This window comes from Cnephaeus nilssonii, assembly GCF_951640355.1.
Source record: "Cnephaeus nilssonii genome assembly, chromosome: X".
In the NCBI taxonomy this organism is placed as follows: Eukaryota; Metazoa; Chordata; class Mammalia; order Chiroptera; family Vespertilionidae; genus Cnephaeus; species Cnephaeus nilssonii.
In genome coordinates, this window is record NC_137071.1 from 12812755 (window position 1) to 12839649 (window position 26895).

The following is a 26895-nucleotide window of genomic DNA, read 5'->3' on the forward strand; positions in this document are numbered from 1 at the left end:
GTTGGGAGCCAGCAGTCCTGGATTGTGAGAGGGATGTCTGACTGCCCTCAAGGGGTCCCATATTGGAGAGGCTACAGGCTGGGCTGAGGGACAACCCTCCTCCGTGCACGAATTTCGTGCACCGGGCCTCTAGTATATATATATTCAAATCCTGAGTAATAAAAGTATTCAGAAGGGCATAGAGCATTTGGGGCTTTGAGAGGGGTAGCATAATTGGCAAATGTCAGGATCAGTAGCTGATATTTTATATATATGTGTGTGTGTATCTATATATATATATGCATATATGTATGTATGTATATATATATGTGTATGTGTTTATATATGTATGTATATATATACACGTATGTGTGTGTATATATGTATATAGCACTCTACCTCCGCCTGTTTTCTATATGTTTTACAACTTCATAGCGTGTACCATTTAGCCTCATTATTTATACTTGTTAAACCTTATTTGGAATAGAGCATCCATCCACCCACGGACTGAAGGATCCCGTGTTTGATTCCAGCCAAGGGCACGTACCTCGGTTGGCGGCTCAACTCCCGGTCCGGGTTGGGGCACGTACAGGAGGCAGCCAATCAATGTGTCTCTCTCACATCAATGTTTCTCTCTCTGTGTCTCTCCCCCTCCCTTCCTCTCTCTCTCTCTCTCTAAAAAAAAAAAAAATCAATGGAAAATATCCCCAGATGAGGATTAACAAAACCATAAAACACCTTATTTATATAAATGCATGCCCATTTTTCACAGCCACACCATGGAAGACTTGCTTAAAACACAGATTGCTAGGTGCCACCCCAAAATATCCAATTCTAGGTCTAGAGTGGAGCCTGAGAATTCACATGTCTAACATGGTGCCAGATGATGCTGATGCTGTTGGTCTGGGGACCACAATTTGAGAACTACTACTCTAGACATTCACTGAGGTATACTACTCAGCCAGAGGCAGTTGAATGAAAATGGTAATAACATCCAATCCTAACTTAATAATGTTAGAGTAATGAGATTTCATTAAGAGGAAATAATTTTCAGTGATAGGAACATTTGTATATTTTCCTAACCTCAGTTGTGGCTAAGTCATGAAAGCTTATAGGAAACCTCATGTTCATTTAAAAAAATCAGGTCCTGGAATTCTTGTGCTAGAACAGACCTTACAACAACCACCTAGCCTGGTATAACACTCCTTTTTATGAAAGACGAGACTGAGGCTCCTAAAATTGAAATCTCTTCAACTTCATATATTACTTTTTTGTTTTATCTAGTTATTTATTTATTTTTAAATCTTTATTGTTGAAAGTATTACATACCCCCCCCCCCCATTGACCCCTTATTTTTAAAGACAGAGCCAGGAGAAGTGATTGAGTAAGAAGACTGTTAGGGAAGGGAGCTTTCAAGAGGACTAATTCCCAATATAAAGGGAACCATTTTAGTATCCTTAAATTAACTTCAACCCTGAAGTTGATTTTAGGCATTTTGCACCAAAGGTCTGTAGTAATTTTAATATAATTACATGTTTCCAGTTGTAGAGATCCTGTGGTGGCTTGGATCCACAGCCCTAGATTCTTGGGAAATCCAATGCTGGAGGCAGCCCAATGAAAATCTTGATAAATACCCAGTTTTGGAAGTATTAGCTATTGTAATTAGATAAGAAAAAGAAATAATTCACAGGAAAATTTCCACAAAGAAGATGGCCTACCAGTTATTAAAATTTTAGGGCGTTTAGGGTAATTGAAATATTTTGGTGCTCTCCTAATTTTAATTGAGTCAATATAGAATAGTGATGGTGAACCTATGACACACGTGTCAGCACTGACACGCATAGCCATTTCTGATGACACGCGGTCACTGAGGCGGCCACATGCCGAGGATGAAACATTTGCGAAATAATGTTTTTTCCTCAAAGTGACACACTGCCCGAGTTATGCTCAGTTTTTTGGCGAAGTTTGACACACCAAGTTCAAAAGGTTGCCCATCACTGATATAGAAAGTCCAGAAGTAGACTTAAAGTTGTATTTAGTATTATATAAAGGAGTGACTTATGTCAGTAGGAAACAGTCATCTGGGAGAAAAAATACAGTTGAATTTTTTCCTTGCTCCCTACATTAAAACAAATTCCAGGTGAATAAAAAATTTAAAGTTAGAAAATGAAACTATAAAAGTAATATATATTTTAATAATGTTAGAGTTGGGAAGACTTCTTGAAACATCACACAATTCAGAATTTGAGAAGGGAAAACAATGATAAATTTGACTACAAATTTAAAAGTAAAAATTTCTGCAGGTTCAAAAAATTACACATACACACAGACACCATAATATCAAAAGAGAAATGATCTAGGGAATGTATTTGCAACGCATGAAACAAATAAAGGGCTAATTTCATTCACACATGAAGTGTTCTTGCAAATCAAGGAGAAAAAGACCAATAATCTAGTAGAAAAATGGGTAAAGGACAGGGACAGGTAATTCATGGAGAAGGAAATGAAAATGGCTAATAAACATAGGTAAAGATGTTTAAGCTCATTCTTAAATTCCAAAGTCCAAATGAATACCAATTTTCACCTATCAAAGATCCAAAAGTTAGGTAATGGGTAGTGTAGGGAAAGGAGTATTTGCATACACTGTTAGCAGATGTGAAAATTATTTTTCCCTTTTTGTACTGCAATTTTGGCGACACCTGACACATTTTAAAGTGAACATACGACTCAGCAATTCCAATTTATATATCTCTCCTTCCAGATGTACAGTACCTTGAAGATGTTGCCAAAGTTACTGTACAGGGATATTCCTTGCAGCATTACTAGTAATAGTAAGAGACTAAAAACAACCTAATTATTGATCAGAAGAGGATTTGTTGAAGGATTACATTAGAAAATAGAATTTTGTACAGCCATTAAAAGGAACATTGCAGGTCTTATGTGTACTTATCTATATATATAAAAGGCTAATATGCAAAGTGTCCCCTTGGGAATTCGACTGGGAGACCAGGAGATCGCTCACTATGACATATGCTGACCACCAGGGGGTGGCGTGAAACGAAGGAAGGCCCCAGCAGGTGGCCAGCAGCCAGGGAAGGAAGGCCCTGGCCGCCAGCCAGAAGGCCCCGATCGGCCCTGATCGCCAGCCAGGCCTAGGGACCCTACCTGTGCATGAATTTCGTGCACCAGGCCTCTAGTAAGGTATAATTTCCTCTACTGTTGACCAAAAAAGGAAGGGTTTAGAACTGTATATGGTACATTCCCACTTGTATTTTTAAAAACAGGGAGAAATAGTCAATAATAGATTTTACTTAACCCATCATATCCAAAATATTTCAATCTATAATGAATATAAAAAACGTCAGTAAGTTATATTATCTTTTTTGGACTAAGTCTGTTTATTTTATACTTGTAACATCTCAATTTGGACTAGCCACATTTCAAATGCTCACGAACCACATACAGCTATACTGGCTCATGCATTAAGCAGAGTAGGTGTAGTATGTAGAGTATTGGACTAGAAGTTCAGAACCTGGGTGGCCCTGCCGATAAAGGCTCTGAGAGTGCACAAGGAATATACTTTTTCCTGGGCTTCATTTTTCTCAGAATATGAAACATTAGAGCTCTAAAGTCCCTTCCAACTTTAAAATTTAGAGTTCATATTTATTATTTCAGATTACTTGTCAAGTAAAAAATGTAATTGTGCTTGCTTTCATAGACACTATTTCCATCAGCACTCCTAAAATTCTGTGTTCCTAAGTAAAGCACACTTCATATTGTAGGGACTAGATTGTTATCATTAGAGTAAGCTTCTTTATTTATTGGTTTGTTTAAAGGAAGTATGTTACTAAGCTGCATACAAGATGTAAACTATGTAGAAATTGGTAAGTTTTTTTGTTGTTGTTGTTAATCCTCCCCCGAGGATATTTTTTCCATTAATTTTTTTAGAGACAGTGGAAGGGAGGGGCAGAGACAGAGATAAATATCGATGTGAGAGAGGCACATTGATTGGTTGCCTCCTGTATGCACCCCTACCAGGCAGGGCATGGAGCCTGCAACCGAGGTATGTGCCTTGACCAGAATTGAACCCGTGACCCTTCAGTCCTCAGGCCAACACTCTAACCACCGAGCAATCAGCTAAGACTGGTCAGTTCTTTTAACAGAATTAAGTCCAGTTTGAGGGTTTGCTGTAAAAGAGAGAACCACATAACAATATCTAAAGAAAGAGTAAATATTGAATGAGAAAGAGTTGAGATTTTTTTTTAGTACAATTCTATTTACAAAATTCATTCTTCAGAAGATAGTAACCAGTAGTTTTCTTTGAACAAGAGAAAATGAGAATCATGTGGACAGTGGATCTCAGCTGTGGCCACACATTGGAATCACTTGGGTTTCTTTTTAAAATCCCAATTCTCTTTTCTGTACCCCAGACCCGTGGTTCTTAAAGCATGGTGCCCAGGCCAGCAGCAGCAGTATCACCTGAGAACTTGTTAGAGATGCTAATTCTCAGGCCCTACCCCAAGACCTATTTGAATCAGAAACGCTAGAGTGGTGCCCAGCAGTCAGTGTTATAATGCTCCCTGGTGATTCCGATGTGCAGCCAGAGTTGAGAATTCTAGATCAAGGAGGATTTGGAGCAGGGATAGCAGGTGGGTTTCATAGTGAGTGCCGGCTCTCATCTTATATGGGCCATTGGGGAGGGAGTTGGAATGCAGTCGCTTGCTAGGTATTTGCCATTCCTGATTTTGGGATTTGGATAATTTATTGATATTATAGAGGGTTGGATGTTGCAATTCACAAATAGAAGTCAAGAAGCATCCTATCCAGTTGGCCTAAGTGGGGAAGAGGGAACAGGAGAAAAGGAAAAACAAACAAATACTGGAACAGAAGCAACAAAAGGTTGGGGCAGGAGGGATCAAGTGTACTAGGTAAAGTGTTATAAGTGAAGAAATTCCAGATAGATTATAAAATAATTCATTTTGGCCTTGGCTGGTTTTGCTCAGTGAATAGAGTGATGCCTGCAGACTGAAGGGTCCCGGGTTTGATTCAGGTCAAGGGCATGTGCCCAGGTTGCGGGCTCTATCCCCAGTGGGGAGTGCGCAGGAGGCAGCCAATCAATGATTCTCTCTCATCATTGATGTTTCTATCTTTCCCTCTCCCTTCCTCTCTGAAATCAATAAAAATATATTTTTTAAAATAAAATATTTCATTTGGGCTTCTTAAAGAAGTTCAAGTGTCATGGGGAGTTTATGCCCACTTTATGGTCTAACATCAAGTCTATTTGAAAAGGACTGAAGGCTTGTTCAACCCTTTATTGTTTGGCATTAAAGGATACATTTCCTCTTAACATTTGGACTTTTGATAAGAATGTACTTTAATACAGGTATGGTAAATTCGAAATGAATTAAGCCAGAAAATAAAATATATTTTCCAAGTATAAAGAGATTGGCACTGACTGAGAAGGAGTTAATGTGTCACGTTCTTTTGATTTCTACTCCTCCAGAGAAATCACAGTATCTGTAATTTCGAAGGCATATTCTGAAGAATGTTATATTGTGATTTCTCTAAGCTGAATCTTTGAGATCTGTCTGGGAGTTTTCAGCCCTGACAAAATAAGAACGGACTCATTATAGTATCAGGTTCATTTGATATTTCAAAAGTTAGTGGAAATATGCAGATCCCTGGAGAAACTCCTTTTGCTCTGCCTCGTTATAAGGCAGACAGAGGAAAGCAGGCTGGGCTGTGTTGAGTGCATCTGGAGCTTCTTATTTTTCAGATCTCAGCAGTATAACTTCTGCAGCCCTTTCTGTGTGTGTGTTTTTCTCGTCTCATCGTAAAACATTACATTTTCATGGGAAAGTCAATTCTGATCATTTCCAAAAAGCCCGTATAACAGAATGTATGCATCTTAGAAAAAAACTGTTCCTTTACTATAAAATAGAACCTGCCTTTCATATCCGACCAAAACAATTCTGATATAACTTTTGTAATCATCGCATTTGTTACAGGAAAGATAATACTGTTTTTGAGACTACGTTTATCAAAATGTGGTTTTAATTTTTGTAGTAACTTCTGAGTATTGACTTTATATTTTTAGATTGTTTTGTGAATTGGGCTCTCTCTGAGTATAAAGTGGTTTTCAGCACACTGGTGGTATTATTGAACATCTTCCTCAAATAGCGAACACATGCATTTCAACAGCTTTTTGGACAGACCACATTTAATCATTATTTACAGGAAAAATTTATGGCTTTTTAATTAGCATTATTTTCTCATCTTATATTCTGGCATTGAAATTATGAAACTTCGTCTCAGTGTGTAGACTTACCTTGTTGCATTGCCAAGAGGAAAGAAGTGGCTTTTCTGCAAAGCTAAATAGTTTGTACTTTATTGTCTGCTACGAAACAGCTGCTGAGACCAGAAAAATGCCGTCTCATCATTGAGCCTGGGGTGTCCAGAAGAGGCAGGGAGAAATGACTGTAGCTCCCTGTCTGCCCTGGCACTCTCCTCCTTTCTTTTCATTTTCACTGCCCTGAAGAGCAGGAGAACAATATTCTGCAATTAAGGGTTCCATTAAGTTGAAGAAAAGAGCAAATGGGGGATGTTTGTTCTCCAGGCTGAAAAAATTTGTCTGGGGTGGGGGGGGGGGCGGTGGGATAGTGGTAGTGGTATAGAGAGAGGTGGGTGGAGAGACGAAGTCAGGGCTGTTTGTTGAATATACTGTTAAGGACTGTTACCATCCTAATTAATCAAGTTAGAAATTACAGCTGTAGTCGGTTTCCCCCCAATTCTTGTTATCAATTTTCTTCTCTTTTGAGACAAAGCAAATATAAATTTTGTGTTCATTTGTCATTCGTTCTTTGACTTCAGCATCTCTGAAAATAACAATGTAGCACAAAAGCCCAGTATTTACCTAGTTGTAATGTGGGTTGCCATGGTGTTTTGCAAATTATTGCAATTATGTTCACCATGCGAGTCGCCCTTGGTAACTGGCGAAAAAACTGATAATCCTGTTTTGAACAAAAGGTCAAATTGCTGAATAGAAAGTCTTGATTAACTAAAAGATGTACAAAGTGGAATTATTTCCTACCATTCAGAAATAGTTCTTGATCGGGTTTGGGGGAGGGGGTGAGTAAGTACATCTGATTACTGAAGTACAAAGCATTGAAAGGATGTTGTCTTGAGCCTTTCATGTAGTCTTAATGGTGGCTTTTTTGTCAAATTTACCCATTTGCGGCATTGAAAGAGGCAGCTGCATTTAAGCTGGAGAGACGGTGCTTTTTCAAGAGTTCAGTGCATGGAAAGTTCTCAGCAGTGTCTGCAGTTTACTAGTAGCCCCTGGTCTATTAAAACTGATGTGCCGCATTTGAGCCCATTGCTCTCAGTACTTGTGAACCCCTCTGGCTGATGATCTAATAAAGTGCTCTTACTGGACAATCTCTGATCAGCTACTTAAAAAGGAGCTTTGAGGAGGGGGCAGGAGGAAGAAGACTCACAGGCAGTCAGACTTGGTGTAGGCCAGGAGGGAGATGTGTGGCTAACCCGAAAGGCTTGTCGTGAAGATAATCTGTGCTGAGGTATTTGCCATGGGGTTTTGGGTTTTGTGCCCCAAATCCTCTAAGCTGTGATCACCTTTGTTTTTTTTTCTGGAAGGAAATCTTAATTTTATTCTATGTTGAATAAGATAAGATAAGAAATGTCTTTTTGAAATTCAAAAATCCACCTTGGTGGATTTGTTTCTGAAATTACGGGCATTCGTAAAATACACGATTCCGTGTTTATGTCAAAGCAAAAGTTTCCCTGGTTACATCCAAAGATGCATTTCTTCTTTTCTGAATCTGGCAGATCAGCTCGGGGGAGTGAATTTCGAAAGGGAGGGGGTCTCTTTTTTAATGGCCACCTGAAAAATCAATTCTCAAAACTTTTGAGAGTGTGTGAAAGTGCCATGAAAGCAAGGGAAACCTTAACAAGTTTGTGAGTTTACATTCTGCATCACCTAGCAACCCCCTGGCTCAGCCAGATCTCTTGTCTACCCTTAGTTCTGTTTACAGACCATTCAAACAGCCCTTCGAAACCATGAAAGATATTCAGTTTCATTAGTACCACTCTCAAGGAGAAAATAATTAAAGTTAAATGAACAAACATTGCCTGGTGATGGTTTGAACTCCATACTGATTTTAAGATGCCCTTTGAGGCCATTGCGTATATAGTTCAGTTTTAACATTTGCTGCTCTGTACCCAAAGGCATATCACATTTAAACCATGCCAATAAATTCTAGCCTGCAAACAAACAAATAATAACAATTACTTTTAGCTAGACTTGAGCATAGAAAAGAAACTCTGCTCGTAATAAGGTTCGAGCATGCCTTCCTGATTGAATTTTTTAAAAATTTGATTCCTACCCTGGACATGAGCTGATCCATGTGTACACTGAATAAAGCCAGAGGAGGGGACATGGGAACAAAGCGCCTCTCTTTAAAACTGGTTTGCTACCCACCTTCAGAGATCCAGCATCATAAAGAAAAGTGTTCAAATCATCTTCCATCGAAAGCTATGTGGATCTCAGAGAGTGGCTTAATTTGATAAATTATTCTAATACCACTAATACATGCCCTGCCACTTTCTACTCGAGAACTGCTTATATGCTTAAATTGACCTATTTTTTGAAATTTCTGAACTAGTCTCAAATGTTTTAAAGAAAAAACGATTTTATGTGCTCTTTTTTTCCCTAAGCACATTCCCAGAAAATTCATCTTGGTTACAATGAAACATGGTATAGCTCAAGGTATTTTTCAGATGGATTGGTGATTTGATTATATTGAAAGGTCTTGTCAAAACTGTGTCTTCCCTCATTAATAACGGTTTTCTGATTATAAAAACAATATATACTTGTAGAAATTTTAGAAAATACAGAAACAGAAGAAACCACCAAAAGGGAACCAGTGATGGCATTTTAGAGTATTTCCTTCCAATCTTTTTTCTGGGCACATATTGATGAAACTAAACCTTGAGTTTACTTTTGAAGTTTATTTCTTCATGTGTGTAATATAGTGAAGGTGATTTTTTTTTTTCAAGAGTGAGACTTGAGAGCAAGGTCGGTGGTGGAAGTAATTAACAATTTTTCTTAGAGGCTTCATCACTAAAATAATATAAACACCAGAGTAGCCATTTTACCATTCCATTTTATTTTTTTCCCTTTTTCTTGTTGAAATGACTATATGCCTTAACTGGCACATCCATTTATAAGCATTCATGTTGGAAAGTCGGACATTCATCGCGGTTGGAATATTACATCCCCAAGTCACTTGTAGCTTCACATAGTGAAAACAAAAGTCTTTTGTGAAAAGATTTGTAGTACAATAGAGATTAATGGAATGTGGAGAGGAAAATGCTTTCCGTTTCACATATAAAATGAAAGCAGGGCTGCTCACAAATCTTGTATTCTTATTATTTGTATTTTCTTAGCTCTCTAACATCCACAGTACATGGCTGGGTTGCATGAGCTCTTTGTGCTTTGTTGACAGTTGACAGACAAAGCGAAATTATTCCTGAAGCAAGGTACTGTGTACTTAGTTGTGACCTATTATAGCCTAAGAATGTAGCTTGCTTTTGAGTTGGATGAATAGGGAGAGTATTTTATACAATAGGCTTGAATATACCAGGAGAGATTTTCAGCTGCCCATACAGAAAGATACATGTTCACCATTGAACCCCCCCCCTCCAATGTAATCTTCCATATAAAGTAATCTTAAGTATATTTTGCCCAGTTGCTTGCGTGGAGACGATTTTAACTGTTCTAGTATTGTCCTACAGTGGTAAAATAAAATTGCTGGTAATTGTTGGCTTTCTCTGCTCACAGCATAGCAGGAGAAGATGGTTTAATGTCCCTCAGGTACATCTTCTGATGCTCAACCTCTGATTGCAAATTAAAATAACATAGCTATGGTATTGGATTTGATGTGAGGCAAAGCAGAACAACTTGCTAATTTATCATGTAATATACAATTGCCGAGGTTAGAATTTGTCCACTTGTAGTGCTATTCTGTGTGTTTAAATGAGGAGCGCTGTTTGCATCTAACCTATCATAACAGTTGGGGAGTGCTCCATTATCCTTTCAGCAAACTGATGGCACAGTCTGGTCCTTGCACAAATGATAAGATCAATAAGTTTCAAATAACTTGGATGAAATGACATGTGACTGTTCATTTAAAGACATATCTTACTTTAAAAATCAATTTTAATAATATTCAAAACTCTTACATTGACCGACAAGGCACTTTCCACATCTGTTTTGATAATTTAAAAAAATATATTTTTGTATTAACTTTGGAGAATAGTCAGTTTATATATATTTTTTTCCCGAGTTTCTCTTTCATCTCCTATCCTGGCACCTCTCTGAGACTTAATAATCACTCTTTGACATGCCAGAATGCTGTAGTGTGGAAAATTTAACTTTAAATGCAAAATTATGTTCCTGTTAAAATTTCCCCTGGAGATCTTAAGAAAAATTTCTCCCAGTTTTGGGTGCAAATGTGGGTCAGAAAGCAATTTGTTTTTTTTATTTCTGGAAGTCCCAAATCACAACATGTCATTCTTCAAAGGCAGCTGTGGGCCCATACTGTGCTCTAGCTATAAGAAGACCCATTTTACGCTGGGGATAATTCTGTGACAAAAATTTGACTACAAGGGAACCCCAGTACATGTATAAATGGTTTTCGGTGGAAAGAGGGTCTCGTGTTCTCAGAGTGCACTAGTTTGGGGAGAGGGGGTGGTTAGGCCATTATAGAAAAACTAGAGGCCCAGTGCACAAATTCGTGCATGGGTAGGGTCCCTCTGGGTGGCCTGCAGGGATTCGACCAAAACCCACAGTCCACCACCGCCTGCAGCTCCTACCTGCAGCTCCTGCTCATTCTGGCCCCACTATGCCTGTCACGGGCTCCCGCCCAATCAGTCCCGATCGGGAGAGGCTTGCACTGCTGCAGCAGTGCTCGCCAGCCATGAGCCCTGCGTCTGGTGCCTTCCCAAGGGGAGTGGCCTGCGGGATCGGGCTGAAACCGGCTCTCCAACATCCATCCCCCAAGGGGTCCCGGACTGCAAGAGGGCACAGGCCAGGCTGAGAGTCCCCACCAGTGCACAAATCGGGCCAGGGAGGGACCTCAGGAGGGCTCCAGGGCATGTGTGTCTCATTTTGCTCAGTCCCGATCAGCCGGACCCCAGCAGCAAGCTAATCTACAGTTCGGAGCATCTGCCCCCTGGTGGTCAGTGCACGTCATAGCGAGCAGTTGAACAGCCTTAGCATATCATTAAGATATTACACTTTGATTGGTTGTTTGGTTGTTCTGCCGTTTGGTCTATTTGCATATTACCCTTTTATTACATAGGATAATGATATGATGAACTCTGAGAGCGTGTGTGCTGGCAGACCTAGCCCTGTGACCCTGTCATTACACTCCTGGAGAGCCATTAGAGTTTAAACGAAATCATATGTCACTGCTTTACTGCATTGTGTCTCTTGAAAATCTCTGTGAATTCCAAGTAAAGCAAAGACCACCTCCTCTTCCCTCACCATCCATTCTGCCGTCTGTAACATCAAATCCAGTATAGTTTTTTGTTTTGTTTTTGTTTTTATTGATTTCAGAGAGGAAGGGAGAAGGAGAGAGAGATAGAAACATCAATGATCAGAGTATCATTGATCCGCTGCCTCCTGCACGCCCCCTACTGGGGATCGAGCCCGCAACCCAGGCATGTGCCCTTGACCAGAATCGAACCGAGGAACCTTCAATCTGCAGGCCATCGCTCTATCCACTGAGCCAAACCAGCTAGGGCTCCAGTATAGTTTTATCAGGAAAAACCTGATCATTTCACTTATATGGACTACATAGTTGTATTATTTTGCAATCAAATTGAGATGCAGGTGTGCCTAATATTACCCATTATTCATCATTGGGATTCTCTATTTTGGGATAACACCAGGTGAAAGTTGACCTGGTTCTTACCATATTTGAATATTACACCTTTAATAGTGCATTGTCAGCTATAGCCCAGCACTGGTGTTCCCCAGTACTGGTGGCATATGTAGGATAATAATATTTTAATTTATTGAACTCTGTGTGGGTTTTCTTATTTGATCCTCTTAACAACTCCAATAGGATAGGTTTCATTACTTCCTGTTTTATAGACAAGGAGACTGAGGCTCAGAGAGAGGTTTGGTGACTTATACAAAATTACCCATTAATGAATGAGAGAGAGAAACACATGCAAGTGTGGTTTTCCATAATCTCAACTCTGTATTCTTCATTGAGTGTGAACCTTTGTGCTGGAGACTGTGGCGGACACTACCAATCTAAAGCAGGTCACTTCTGGGGGCCTGACCATCATTTAAGGAGGTAAAATAAGATGGTTCAGGGATAGTGCAAAGCGTTGTGTGCTCAGTTGTTGCTGGGATACAGGGAGCAGTCCCTGGTGGGTGAGAAATTTCATAGGAGAGGTCTTCCATTCATAGGAGAGGAATGGAAGTGGTGTTCAAGGAGTAGGCGTTTTAGGCAAAGCTTCTATAGCACTGGTTCTCAACCTTTCTAATGCCGCGACCCTTTAATACAGTTCCTCATGTTGTGGTGACCCCCCACCATAAAATTATTTTCGTTGCTACTTCACAACTGTAATTTTGCTACTGTTATGAATCGTAATGTAAATATCTGTGATTTCCGATGGTCTTAGGCGACCCTGCTAGCGGTTCTCAACCTGTGGTTCGTAATGTAAATATCGGAAATCACAGATATTTACATTACGATTCATAACAGTAGCAAAATTACAGTTGTGAAGTAGCAACGAAAATAATTTTATGGTGGGGGGTCACCACAACATGAGGAACTGTATTAAAGGGTCGCGGCATTAGAAAGGTTGAGAACCACTTTCTACAGCATGAGTACAGACGAGGAGTTGGCAATGGGCAAAATGTGATGAAGACGGTGAAAAAAAATCTGATGGGGCAAAGAGTTTGTGTAAGAGAATGATGAGAAAAGAGGAATAGGATGAGGCTGTAAAAATTGGAAAGCCAGACCAAAGCATGGATTCTTAATACTCTCTGGAAGGTATACAGTTGGGGGATGGGAGTGGGAAGCCACACTTGGCCTCCTTTTGCATTGGGTGTGGGAGAGAATGGAGTCAGGGAAACCCTGTAGAGGGCTATTGCAATAGATCGATTCTGAGGTCTGGGCTTGAGTGAGGTTGGTGATAATAGGACTATAAGGCCAGGGGGCAGACTTGGTGACTAATTGGAAATGGGAGAAGGGCCCACGACATATTTGATTCAAGAATAAGAAATACGCCCAGCCAGCAAGGCTCAGTGGTTGAGTGTCGACCTATGAACCAGGAGGTCACGGTTTGATTCTGGGTCAGGGCACAAGCCCGGGTTGCGGTCTCAATCCCCAGTGTAGGGCGTGCAGGAGGCAGCCGATCAATGATACTCTCTCACCATTGATCTTTCTATCTTTCTCTCTTCCTCACCCTTCTTCTATGAAATCAATAAAATATTAAAAAAAGAAAAAGAATAAGAAATACTGTGGACCTGGCCAGGTGGCTCAGTTGATTGGAGCATTGTCCTATATACCAAAAGGTCTTGGGTTTGATTCCTGGTTAGGGCACATACCTAGATTGCAAGTTCGCTCCCCAGTCAGGTCTCATACGGGAGGCAACCAATCGATGTTTCTCTGTATCTTCTCTCCCCCCTCCCTTCCACTCCTCTCTCTCTCCCTCCCTCCTGCCCTCCCTCTGTCTATAGAAATCAATAAAAACATATCCTCAGGTGAGGATTAAAGAAAAAAACAAAGAGAATAAGGACTGTGAATTTTAGACCCTTTCCTTATTATTTTCCATGAACGTGCTCCTGTGCATTTTTATTTTATCGCTTCTATGCATTCATTTACAGAAGTCTCTCTCCCCTTATCCATGGAGGATACATTCCCCAGTGGATACCTGAAACCACAGATAGTACCAAGCCCTATATTACATGTACTATGTTTCTTCCTATATATACATACCTATGATAAAGTTTAATTTATAAATTAGGCACAGTAAGAGGTTAACAATAACTAATAATAAAATAGAAGAGTTATAAAATACTGTTAATAAAAGTTAAGTAAAATAAAAGTTACTTTCTCAAATGCACTATGGTACCTCCACAGTCGTCTGATAACCAAGATGGCTAATAAGTGACTAATGGGCAGGGAGCGTTTATAGTATGGAGTCACTGGCCAAAGGGACGTTTTACATCCTGGGGGCATGGAGCGGGACTGCACAAGATTTTTATCATGCTACTCAGAATGGTGCACAATTTAGAACTTACACATTGTTTATTTCTGGAATTTTTCATTTGATATTTTCAGACTGGGTTGACCAGGGGTAACTGAAACCACAGAAAGTGAAGCTGTGGCCCTGGTCAGTTGCTCAATGGTTAGAGCTTCTCCCCATGGACTAAGGCAGTGGTCAGCAAACTGCGGCTCATGAGCCGCGGTTTGCCGCACTGTTGACTAATGAGTTTGCCGACCACTGACCTAGACTCTCAATTCCAATAATTACAGGCTGTTGTTGTTCCTTGTGATTAAGCCCCTATCCCAGTGGTCGGCAAACTCATTAGTCAACAGAGCGGCAAACTGCGGCTCGCGAGCCGCAGTTTGCCGACCAATGCACTAAGGGGTCGAGGGTTTGATTTCTAGTTAAGGGCACATACCTCGTACTTTGGTTGCATGTTCCACAGCCCCGGTAGGGGCACATGTGGGAGGCAACTAGTTGATGTGTCTCTCTCACCTCTCTCTCTCTCCCTCTCTCCCCTCCTCCTCTCTCCCTTCCACTCTCTAAAAATCCATGGAAAAATATCCTCGGGTGAGGATTATAAAAATAAAAAAGAAAGTGAAACTATGGGTAAAGGGGAACTACTATATTCAAAAGATATTTTTGAGTGCCTCCTATGCACCACATTTCCAGGTCTGGATGATTTTTGTGCGTGCACCCTTCTAAAAATGCAAAGTATACTCAAATTAATAACAGTTTGTGTTTAAGGGGCAACTGCCAGGAACACCTTTTTAGCATGTGCAGAAATATTTTAGTTAAGGCCTCAGAAATATTAGCAATCAGAACCAATCAACATTTCACACAATTTCGTACACAATGAGTTCAAGGAATCATTGTTTTGCTATTGGACAGGTGGCTTCACCTCTTTTGAACCCTTTACTTATAAGCATGGTTTTAGTAGCCCTCTGAAAACTTAATGGCCTTATTTCTTCTCACACACACAAAATTTATATGTATGTATATAAAATTCAGAATACTTTTATTTTTTCAAAACTCCCCAAATTTGTGTAGCCATAAAAGGGGGCTGCGGAAATATGTACATGAAAATATAAAATATACAAAGTATGTTATTAATGACCTTATTTCTGTTGGTTATGACAATTTGGCACTTTGGTGTAGCATTGCATAATAAAATGACATATTTGGATGATAGACAACGTCCTTAGAGTGGTTTTGGAAGTTTTTATTAAAGCCCAAATCTTTTTATAGGTTTGACTTCCAAAGAACTACACTTTATTAAATTTTTTTCCTTCTATTGACTTGGCAACATAGTTTTGCACAGTACATTATTTCCCAACATGGGAAATGAACATTAGTTTAGTTTTGTCTCTGTGAGTAGTAATTCAAAGTAAATTTCATTTACTTCATTTTTAACTCTCATGCAAGGTAAATTTCACTGTGACATCTTGCCATGGATGATTTGCCCCATCATGGGATTTTTTTCAAAGACCTGGCATATTTATTTTTAAGGACACAAATGTTCGTTGAAAGGTAGATTTAATACAGTCAGTTATTATTTGTTGGGGGGAACAAAGGGTTAACCAAAATGTACTTGACAAAATTGAATGGAATCAAAGCATATATTGAATATGATTAGGGCCTATTTCCCCCATAGAAGAGTTTTGTTTAAAATAGACCATGACCAAAAGCTTAATTATCAAAATAAAACAAGAGGTATAAAGAGCTACAGGCTTTAATATTTTTTCAGCTCCAGTTCCCTTCACACAGTTATCAGCATGTTTAATTTCCAAGCATAATAGCGCTAGTTATTGTTGTCATTTGTAAAGGGAGATTAACAGATAGTAAGTACAAACAAATCCAAATAAGTACTGAATAGAGAGAGGTGACAAAGAAGAAAAGACCTCTTTAATGTTAATTATAACTGGTAGGAAGTCTAGACAAATTATATTATCTGTTTTCTATATTACTTGAAAGGCCATTTAGTTAGTAACTCTGTCAGAGATAGTTGGGTGTTTGCTTTAGAAACAGGTGAGGTAACAATTTAGATCTCCCTGGTTGGCAGCTCACCTAGTGAGTCATGGAGTTGTAATAAATTGATGGAATCAGGTTTCAAAACCTGAAAAGAAATAATTTTAACTTCCAGGTTATATTCTGGTGCTTATTAATTTTTTGTCTCAAAAATGTAACAACTCCAGCCCGGCTGGTGTAAGGTCATGGTTCAATTCCAGATCAGGGCACATACCCAGGTTGTGGGCTCCATCCCCAGTGGGGGTGGCGTGCAGGAGGCAGCCGATCAATGTTTCTCTCTCATCATTGATTGATGTTTCTAGCTCTCTCTCCGCCTCTCCCTTCCTTTCTGAAATCAATTTAAAAATATATTTTTTTAAATGTAGCAACTCCAAATGAATGATAAGTCATCCAGTCCTACATTTTTCATGCATGGTTTGCTTGAAGTCTACTGTTTTCTTTATTAATATGCCTACATGGTAACCAGAAACAACTAGTCTGACCTTTAGTGTCCATAGGCTGCATTTAAAACTTAATATCTGCTGCTGCCATCAGCTCTACTGTCCCCCTTGGTAGTCTCCATACCTAGAATAGATTAAACCAAAGTATCTTGTTTCTTTAATTCTGAGAGGCCATCAATTGTGAGCTATATCTTAACAGTTTTTTTGAAGGAAATACAAATACGTCATTAAATGTACATGTCAATTGCATCTGAGTTTTAGAAATAGTAAACTGTGAATAAAAATGTGTCCTTAAATCAAGAAAATGTGGCCCTAAGACCTATGACTATGACTATGACTATGGCTATGGCTATGACTATGACTCAGAACCACTGATTCTTTATTCTACTTCGTGGTAGGATCCACATGACTCCATCCCTTCTCTGTGTTGTTTAGCATTTATAGTTGGTACCATACAAGTTGCTTCTTAAAGCCAGACTATACTGAATTACGTGTGTGTGTGTGTGTGTGTTTTTCCTGAAACTCTCTACAATATTAAATATAATTCTGGGCATATATTAAAGATTTCATAAGGACTCCTTGAGACCCGCTCCGTGAAAAGTTCAAATTAAATATTAAAATATTTCAGCCTATTAAACACCAATCAGAAAGGATATATGCACCCCTATGTTCATAGCAGCACAATTTACAATAGCTAAGATTTGGAAACAGCCTAGGTGCCCGTCAGCAGATGACTGGATCAGAAAGCTGTGGTACATCTACACAATGGAATACTATGCTGCACTAAAAAAGAAGGAATTCTCATCATTTGCAGCAACCTGGATGGAATTGGAGAACATTGTGCTAAGTGAAATAAGCCAGTCAATGAAAGAAAAATACCACATGATCTCACTCATTTATGGATAATAAAGAACATTATAAACTGATGAACAAAAATATAGATACAGAGACAGTAAAGCATCAAACAGACTGTCAAATTACAGGGGGAAGGTTAGGGAGAGGTGGGGGAGATAAGAGATAAATCAAAGGACTTGTGTGCATGCATATAAGCATAACCAATGGACACAAAACTCTGGGGTGTGGGGTGGGGGGGACAATGGTAAGATATGTACACATATAATACCTAAATAAAAAAAAGTGGGGGGAAAAAAGAAACACAAAGAAAAAATGAAATAAAATATTTCAGCCTATTGACTGAAGGTAGGAATGAAGCTTACTGTGAATGTATTGTCTAGATGGATTTTATATTCTTTAAAGGTAGCATATTTTCTTTTAGTAAAAAATGTTACAGTACACTTTCTTTGGGTGTACTAGTAAAAAAAGTAATAAATGGAGCTGGAAGAACTGATTTGGAGTGCTTTGCCTTGACTTGGTTGTAGCTACTTCCAAGAAGAGCCTATTCTGAGGAATGAGTTCACTTAGCACAGCGATGAGTGGGGACATCCTGCAGTTTTGAATTGATGCTATGTGGCCACATTAATAAGTGGCAGACGAAGGTCCCTAACATAATTAAGGAGCAATTGTAGATATACTGCTCTCTTCTAGGCAGAACAAAACCCAACAGGTTGCTCAGTCTAGAAACAGAGAATGTGGTTAAAAATGTCACTGATGCCTTTCTTGATCATACTCCACATAGTTCTCTCTGGCCTTAATTCTTTTGCACATGTTGTTTTCTCTACCTAAGTCAGTGGTTCTCAACCTTTCTAATGCCGCGACCCTTTAATACAGTTCCTCATGTTGTGGTGACCCCCAACCATAAAATTATTTTTGTTGCTACTTCACAACTGTAATTTTGCTACTGTTAATGAATCGTAATGTAAATATCTGTGTTTTCCGATGGTCTTAGGCGACCCTGCTAGCGGTTCTCAACCTGTGGTTCGTGACCCACAGGTTGAGAGCCGCTGCTGTAGAGCCTAAGACCATCGGAAAACACAGATATTTACAAACACAGATTCATTAACAGTCGTGACCCACAGGTTGAGAACCGCTAGCAGTGTCGCCTAAGACCATCGGAAAACACAGATATTTACATTACGATTCATTAACAGTAGCAAAATTACAGTTGTGAAGTAGCAACGAAAATAATTTTATGGTTGGGGGTCACCACAACATGAGGAACTGTATTAAAGGGTCGCGGCATTAGGAAGGTTGAGAACCACTGACTAAGTTGTCTTTCCTGCCTTCTCCAACTTATACTTACTCTTCAAGACCAGTTCAGAAGTTCTGCTTCTCTAAAGGCTCCAAGACCCAAAGACAGTCAGGTCCCTGCTTATAATTCCCCGAGTGGGAACCCATGCAATAAGGGAGCATACCTTGTTCACCTTTATACCCCCTAGTTTCCCTTAGGTGTATTATGCCGAATACATAGAACACTAAAGCCCCCAGAGAACCTGAGTTTTGCTCAACCCCATTTGTGAAGTCTTATCTTACTTGTTTAACAGATATGTTTCATAGCAAACAGTGCTGATTTCAGATAACAGGCATATTGTTATCGCATGTGTATGAGAACATTCACACAAGAGCAGCAAGGGGGAGTAACTGCAGGAGGGAAATGTATAGAGAAGTGGGCAGTGGCTATTTGAAACCACTGGGAAAGGGTGGTCAGTTGATGTTATCCTTGAAAACATGGCAGCCTCCAGAGAACATGTGTAAAATAATGTTTTGATTTTATTTATTTATTTTTTAAATATATTTTGATTGATTTCAGAAAGGAGAGGAAGAGAGAGAGAGAAATATCAATGGTGAGAGAGAATCATTGATCGGCTGCCTCCTGCACACTCCCTACTGGGAATGGAGCCCGCAACCCGGGCAGGTGCCCTGACCGGGAATTGAACCATGACCTCCTGGTTCATAGATCGATGCTCAGCCACTGAGCCACACCAGTCAGGCAATGTTTTAATTTTACATAAAAGAGTTGCTTACATTTAGTCAGTGTTTCTCTTATGCCAACATAGTTCTAAACACTCTGAATGTATTACATCACAACCACAACAATCCTGTAAAGCAGGTACTGTTGTGCTCATTTCACAGAGAAGGAAACTGATCTCAGCAATCTATAATAATAAAAGCATAATATGCTAATTAGACTGGACAGCCGAACGACCTTCCGGACGAAGCTGGGGCTGCGAGGGCCGAGCCCCTTGCACGAATTTCATGCATCAGGCCTCTAGTTACGTAATAAATACTTACTTAGCTGTTGGGAAAGTCATCTATTTCTATGTGGTATATTCTTTACTTTGGTAATGGTCTGTACTAATGAACTAAAACCCATTGGTTTACATCTGTGAATAATCATATAAGATTTTATTGGGAGGTATTGTTGTATGTGGGATGGGGATTGTATTTTAAGAAAAGAGAATACCATCTCATGTTATCTTTCTTTTTGTAAAACTTGATGAATTGCCTAACTTTTAAGTTTGGGGCATAGATCAAAATCACACATCAGGGAAGAAAGGTAATCGAATGAGATGAGTCTGTCTTGATAATGAAAGGGGTCTTTATTTGAATTTGTTGATGGTGGCGAGAGGACTGAAGTGTTCTCTTTTTTCTCTGCAGGGCTGGTTGATTTGTGAGGAGCCAACCTGTCGAAATCGAATTCGGCACCTTCCCCTTCAGTTCTCCCGAAATGGACCTCTTTGCCAAGTCTGCATGAAAGCTACACTTCGACCAGAGGTAAAGGTGGCATAAATGATGCTAAAGAACTGTGTGTATCTGTGTGTGGAGGGGGTGGGGGGCTGTTTTTGTCCATTCCTTAGCTCTGGGAAGTAGATATTTGGAGTTTGCTGGGTAGAGACACCTTACTACCATACACATATTTTTTAAATATTTAAACTTCAAAAAGATATGCTTTTTTTTCACATCATGAACAATACTGTATTTATAGCTAAAAGAGAAACTAATTCTCATATGGGTTACTCAGATTTCTTTGGTCACCACTTTATAATTACAAAGAAGAGGTTCCATTTCTTTGCAGAAACTGCTGTTACCTTTGGACTAGATCAGAACCCTTTTTATGAAGGCCAAAAAACCTCCCAAACCGGTACCCTAAAGAGTTTATTTGTATGGGCTTCCATTGTTTCTAAGTAGCAGCGTAGATCAGTGGTTCTCAAGCCTTTTCTCTAGCTTAATACGTATACCTGAGGGATAAGGAGACTATAGTGGCTCTCAACTGGGAGCACATGGTCTGGAACCATCTTCCTGGGAATTTCCTTTGAGCATCATCCAAGCACCATTTCCCAAACTGTGGGGAGAAAAATGTTTGGGGGTCTTGCGTGCAAAGAGGGTTTTGTGATCAAGTACATCTAGCAAACTCTGGACTAGACAAAGTTAAACAGGCTTACTGCAGATTCTCAGAGCCTATAAAATGGTCATGTGTAGTCTGCTTCGCCAAACAGGACTGTAATGTGCCTCACTTTCCACATTGGTCTGGCCCGAGGATTTGTAAGGATTTTGATGAGAAGAGAGTGAAAATCAGAAACCTGTTATGTATTTACTTATTTTTTAACACAGAGGCAGGGTTCTTTAAGCAACTTTTAACTTCAAATCTTTTCACTTAAAATGGTTGATCCACAGGCTAGTTTTAGCGAAATATTTAAGATGATATATTGCCTTTTCACAAAATTTAGCAAGAAGTCAGAAACTACATATGGCTACAACCATTGTTGTATATTCCTTTGTTTTGCTTATTCACATGTATGTTTTACATGTTTTCAGTCATAATGAAAATATGCTTTTGTATTATCTTTTGTCAAACATCTGTCTGTATTGCTACTTAATTTTCAGTACCAAAAATTTTAAATGCAATGTTGACCATCCCTCTCATTGGGCATATTAGGCTATTTTCACTATCTCTTTATTAGAAAACTGTGGCAAATATTTTCCTGCTTAAGTTATTTTTTGTTGTTGTTATTTGAAATATTTCTTTAGGATACATTCTTATCAATAGTATATTTCAAAATACATAAATATAATATGGTCATGATTTGTATTGCCAAATTGTTTTCTTAATGGGTTATCCCAACTTACACTGTTACCAGTTTTTACCACTACCTTTGCAGCATTTGAACATTATTGTTCACTTATACTTAACTAATTTGATATGTATAAATGTTCCTTCCCTAATTTTGTAGATCTTCAATAATTAACAAAGCAGAGTGTAGGTTTTCTAAAAATACAGAACACAAAATGAGAATTAGCTGTTGCAGCAAATTCTTTTTACGTCAGTCTCATCGCAAGACTTGCATCAGCAGGTGCAGAAAGAAAACAAGACTGTATCAATTTAGTGTGAGTCATCAATCCAATTGCAGACTCCAGGGGAATCACCTTGCTTCAAGAACCCATGCTGCCTTTGAGCCTTTAACATCTAGATCATCAAGTGAAGTTCAGTGAGAATTGAATTACTTCTTAGAAAGTCAACCAGTTTTATGATTGCATTCTTGGTGAAAGAAAGTAAAAGGAAAGTGTACAGCTAGCCTTTCAGTAAACGTTGATGATGTTCCTGGTAAGTTGATGATGTTATTGGTAGTGGTTTCATACATCCGGTTATCTTTGGTCGTTTATTATCCTTTTTAAATGAGCAAACCAATGGGCATTTTGAAATAATTTCTTTCGCTTCATATCCTTGTCCTCAAAAACGGTGGCATTTTAGGCAGGCATTTGTCAAAGTTATCAGCTACTCTGCCCAGAGAGAAGCTTTTATAGCTTAGCTCCTAGGGTCATATTGCAGCTCAGAACATGACCCTTGGGAATAGCTGGAGGTTCATAGCATCCTGGTTGGTGATACTGCCCTTAGCTGTTCCTCACAGGGACCTTGAGAGTAGGACAGCCTGTTCTTCTGTGGTTCCTTTTGAGTTGCTAGTGATGAGTGGGGAATTTCTTAATTCTATTTATGAGGTTCCTAGGCTTTCCTAGCAGGAGGAAAAAGCTACATCTTTCCTCACTTAACATCGTCAATATATTTTGTGACTTTAAGCAAAATGATGTATAATGAAACCAGTTTTACCATAGGCTGATTGATACAAATCAGAATTAATTTCCTATGACATCTCATCAATGTTATAACAAAACAACGTTATTCGAGGACCTGCTAATAGTTCTAGAGAAGTTCCAAAATCAGTGGTACAATGGATAGGGTCATTATAATTATCATAGGGCTTTCCAATGTGTTAATTTTGCAGGATTGTGCTTATCTGGTTTTTAAGTTCTGGGTTGCTATGTCTCAATCATATTTTACTTTCATTTAAAAATTATTTATTGGCCCTAACCAGTTTGGCTCAGTGGATAGAGCATCAGCCTGTGGACTGAAAGGTCCCAGGTTCGATTCTGGTCAAGGGCATGTACCTTGGTTGCAGGCACATCCCCAATAGGGGGTGTGCAGGAGGCAGCTGATAGATGTTTCTCTCTCATCGATGTTCCTAACTCTCTCTCTCTCTCTCTCTCTCTCTCTCTCTCTCTCTCTCTCTCTCTCTCCCTCTCCCTTCCTCTCTGTAAAAAATCAATAAAATATATTTTTTTGAAAAATTATTTATTGAACACCTATATCTTAGCACTTTGCTAGGTGCTAGGGACATATCAAATGGACAGGACATGTCCTTATTTATGAAGCTACTTTAACATTACCTAAATTATATAAAATTGATTATCTGTGAGCAAAAAGTGGCATTTGTAAATAACCGTTTGGACAAAAGCACTGCTTTCCTAATGCTTGACTAGTGGGGACTTTAAACACGTTCAAGGTTGATGGTAAAGCACTTGCCCCTTACTGTGCCAGTCTCATCCTCACATAATAAATCTACTCTCATTTAGTCCTGGGTTGTAGTTGGCTTGAGTACTTTCCAGAATTGACTTGGAATATGAAAACTGGCTCTTCTTCTGGCTCATGTTGCCAGAGTTATGAGAAGAAAGCTGAGGCAATTTTATTCCCAGGGTTTTAGATGTGTCTCTCTTCTCAGATACCTTGTTTTTTGTTTTTGTTTTAATTAGTAAAGTTTTCTTAGGTTCGTGGGAATTTAACAGTATGCAAGTTGCTGGTTATTAAAAATATATTCTCTGGGTATTCACTGCTACATAGGAAGTGCAAATAAATACAGGAATAAAAACTTTGAGGACTGCATAAGTTCCTAAGTGAATAGAACCCTTTTCCACACTGGTGATAGAGACGGGACTTACCCAAGACAGAGAATAAATATCTTAATATCTCCTTATTTTAGGGACATGGTTTTGACTTCTTAAGGTGACCAAATCTGTATGGCTATGAGCTGAACCCACAGTGTATTCTGTGTTATATAATTCACCAAAAATAAAGCGTAAGTTTTTTTTTTTGTTTTCATTATAGAATTAGGATTTTAAACCAAGTTAAAGTTTTTCTCACAAACATTTCTAACTTGACGAGATGAGAAAACATCTACATGAGTGAGACTCCCTGGGCCATGGTAGAAATAATTTGTGAAATTGTACAGCCCCTGGGGCAGGAGCACTGTGGTAGAGCCTTTTATTCAGGTTTTCATTCAACTAAATTTCTTGAAGGCCACTTATGAGGAAAGCAGTAAAATGACGTAGAGTCCTACTTTGGGATAACTCTAGTGTTTTTCACATTATCCTCAGTTATAAAGCTGTTGAAAATTTTTATAATGGAACATGTGTACCATGCTGGACTTTCGCCTCCAAGGGAGAACTTAAATGATGAACTTATAATCATTATGTGTTACAGTTTCAAAATGGCTATGGTTGAATGAATTATTGATTTGATAAGTCACTTAGGGACACTGAGAATGTTGTCAAGCTACCTGGGAGAGTGTCTTGTTTCAGCATAAAATGAAAATAGAAAAATAATTGTGATCTCTTAAGGTAGTAATCACGAGTTGTGCAGCAAGAGAACCTTAGAACCATGGTGGAAAGTCTTGAACATTTGTATCTAGTAATTAGTTACCCTTCAGTAGACTCTCGGTGTTTACCATGAAGGGTCCTTTGGATCTCTGTTGTGATTTCAATGTACTTGTTCTTTGATGCAGAGATTGCTAAGTTCTACCTACAGCTTCTCTTACCACAAAGCAGATGCTAGCCTTCTTTTTAATTTTTTCATCCCTTTTTATTGAAGTGAAATTCACATAATGTAAAAGGAACCATTTTGAAGTGAATAATGTAGTGGCATTTAGTACATTCACAATGCTGTGCGACCACCACCTCTAGTTCCAAAACATTTTCATCACCCCCAAAGAAATCCCTGTGCCCATTAGGAATAATGTAATATATGACCTTTGTGTGTGGCTTCTTTCAACAAGCACAATGTTTCTGAGGTTCTGCCATATTGTAGCATTTCATGTGTCAGTATTTCATTACTTTTTATGGCCGGATATAGCCCATTGCATAGAGATACCATCATGTGCTTATCTATTCATCCATTGATGGGTTTCTCCTTTCAATATACTTTTAAAGTTTATTTTCTTTTTCACTAGACAGATAGGTCCTACATTCGGCCTAAATTTGTGTCCTTTGACTCACTCATTGCTCCTAGTTCAGCTGAATGGATTGATCCCTGGCCTTCAGTAAGCACTTATTCAGCATCTACTGTTTTCCTGTTTTATGAGAGCCTTTAAGATGGTGAAAGTGGCTATCTTCCTGATCCTTTCCCTGTTAGGCCCAATATTCCTAGGTCTTCAGACATTTTTCTAGTACTCTGCTTTTCAGAATAATGATCCCAATCTAGCATTCCTTTCCCAATAAAGTGAGGAACCCAGAACTGCAGGCTGCACTTCAACTGCCCTCACTGGCTCTAGTACAGAGCAGAACAATCCTGCTGCTGCCAACTTTTCTAGGTAGCCAATTTCTGTGAAGTCTATTTAGGGTTGCGTTAACTTTCTTGGCATCCATATTCATAGTGTTGATTCATTTTGAGCCTTCTGTATACTAAAACGCATAATATTTTTTGCACATGCAACCTCTGGCCCATGCCTTGTCAGGAGTTTTGAGAGCCAAATGATTTATTTAGACTTAAGTCTAGGACTCCATTAGTAGTGTATTAGTTTCCTAGGGCTGCTGTAACAAAGTACCACAAACCAGCTAGCTTAAAACAACAGAGATCTATTGTTTTCACAGTTCTGGAAGCTAGTTAGAAATCTGAAATCCAGGTATTGGCAAGGCATTCTCCCTCTGAAATCTATAGGAGAGAATTCTCCTCCCTTGCCTCTTTTTCTAGTGTCTGATAATCCTTGGCATTCCTTGGCCTATAGAGACGCATCACTGTAGTCTCTGCATCTGTAGTCACGTGGCCATCTTTTCCCTGTGTGTGTCTGTATCTTTTCTTCTTCTTCTTCTTAGGACACCAATCATATTGGATCAAGGGCCCAGCCTAATCCAGTATGATCTCATCTTAACCTGATTTTATCTACCAAGTTCTTATTTCCAAATAAGGCCACATTCACATGTATTGGGGGTTAGGACTTCAACATACCTTATTAGGGATACAATCAACCCATAACAGACAGGAATTGTACTGAGCTGAAGGAATTAGAGACCAAAAGTAACAGCAGCTTAAACAGAATGGACATTCAGTTCTCTATCCAAGAAACATTAATACTGTATCATGTGACAGAAATCCAGGTTGTGGGCTGTTGAGGATTGCTATAGCTCCACGGCATCATCATTGGCAATGCCAGGCTTCTAACCTCAAGATCACAACGTGGTCCAAGATGGCTGCACAAACTCCTTCAAACCATCACAGGCTACAAGACGGAGAAAAAACTGAAGTGTCTAAAGCAGTGGTTTTCAACCTTCCTAATGCGGCGACCCTTTAATACAGTTCCTCATGTTGTGGTGACCCCCAACCATACAATTATTTTCGTTGCTACTTCATAACTGTAATTTTGCTACTGTTATGAATCGTAATGTAAATATCTGTGTTTTCCAATGGTCTTAGGCGACCCACAGGTTGAGAACTGCTGCTGTAGAGCCTAAGACCATCGGAAAACACAGATATTTACATTACGATTCATAACAGTAGCAAAATTACAGTTATGAAGTAGCAACAAAAATAATTGTATGGTTGGGGTCACCACAACATGAGGAACTGTATTAAAGGGTCTCGGCATTAGGAAGGTTGAGAACCACTGGTCTAAAGGATACTCCTCCCAGCCAAGTCAAT

At 39.1% G+C, this 26895-nt stretch overlaps 1 protein-coding gene across 1 annotated transcript in view; it reads left to right on the plus strand.

Annotated features, from left to right (window-relative positions):
- Positions 1 to 26895, plus strand: part of POLA1 (DNA polymerase alpha 1, catalytic subunit) — a 320208-nt gene that overhangs the window by 183304 nt on the left and 110009 nt on the right. Inside the window, exon 35 of the mRNA XM_079764678.1 lies at positions 20313 to 20429. Within this exon, the coding sequence (XP_079620804.1) occupies positions 20313 to 20429 (117 nt within the window). The remainder of the gene's footprint in view (positions 1 to 20312; positions 20430 to 26895) is intronic.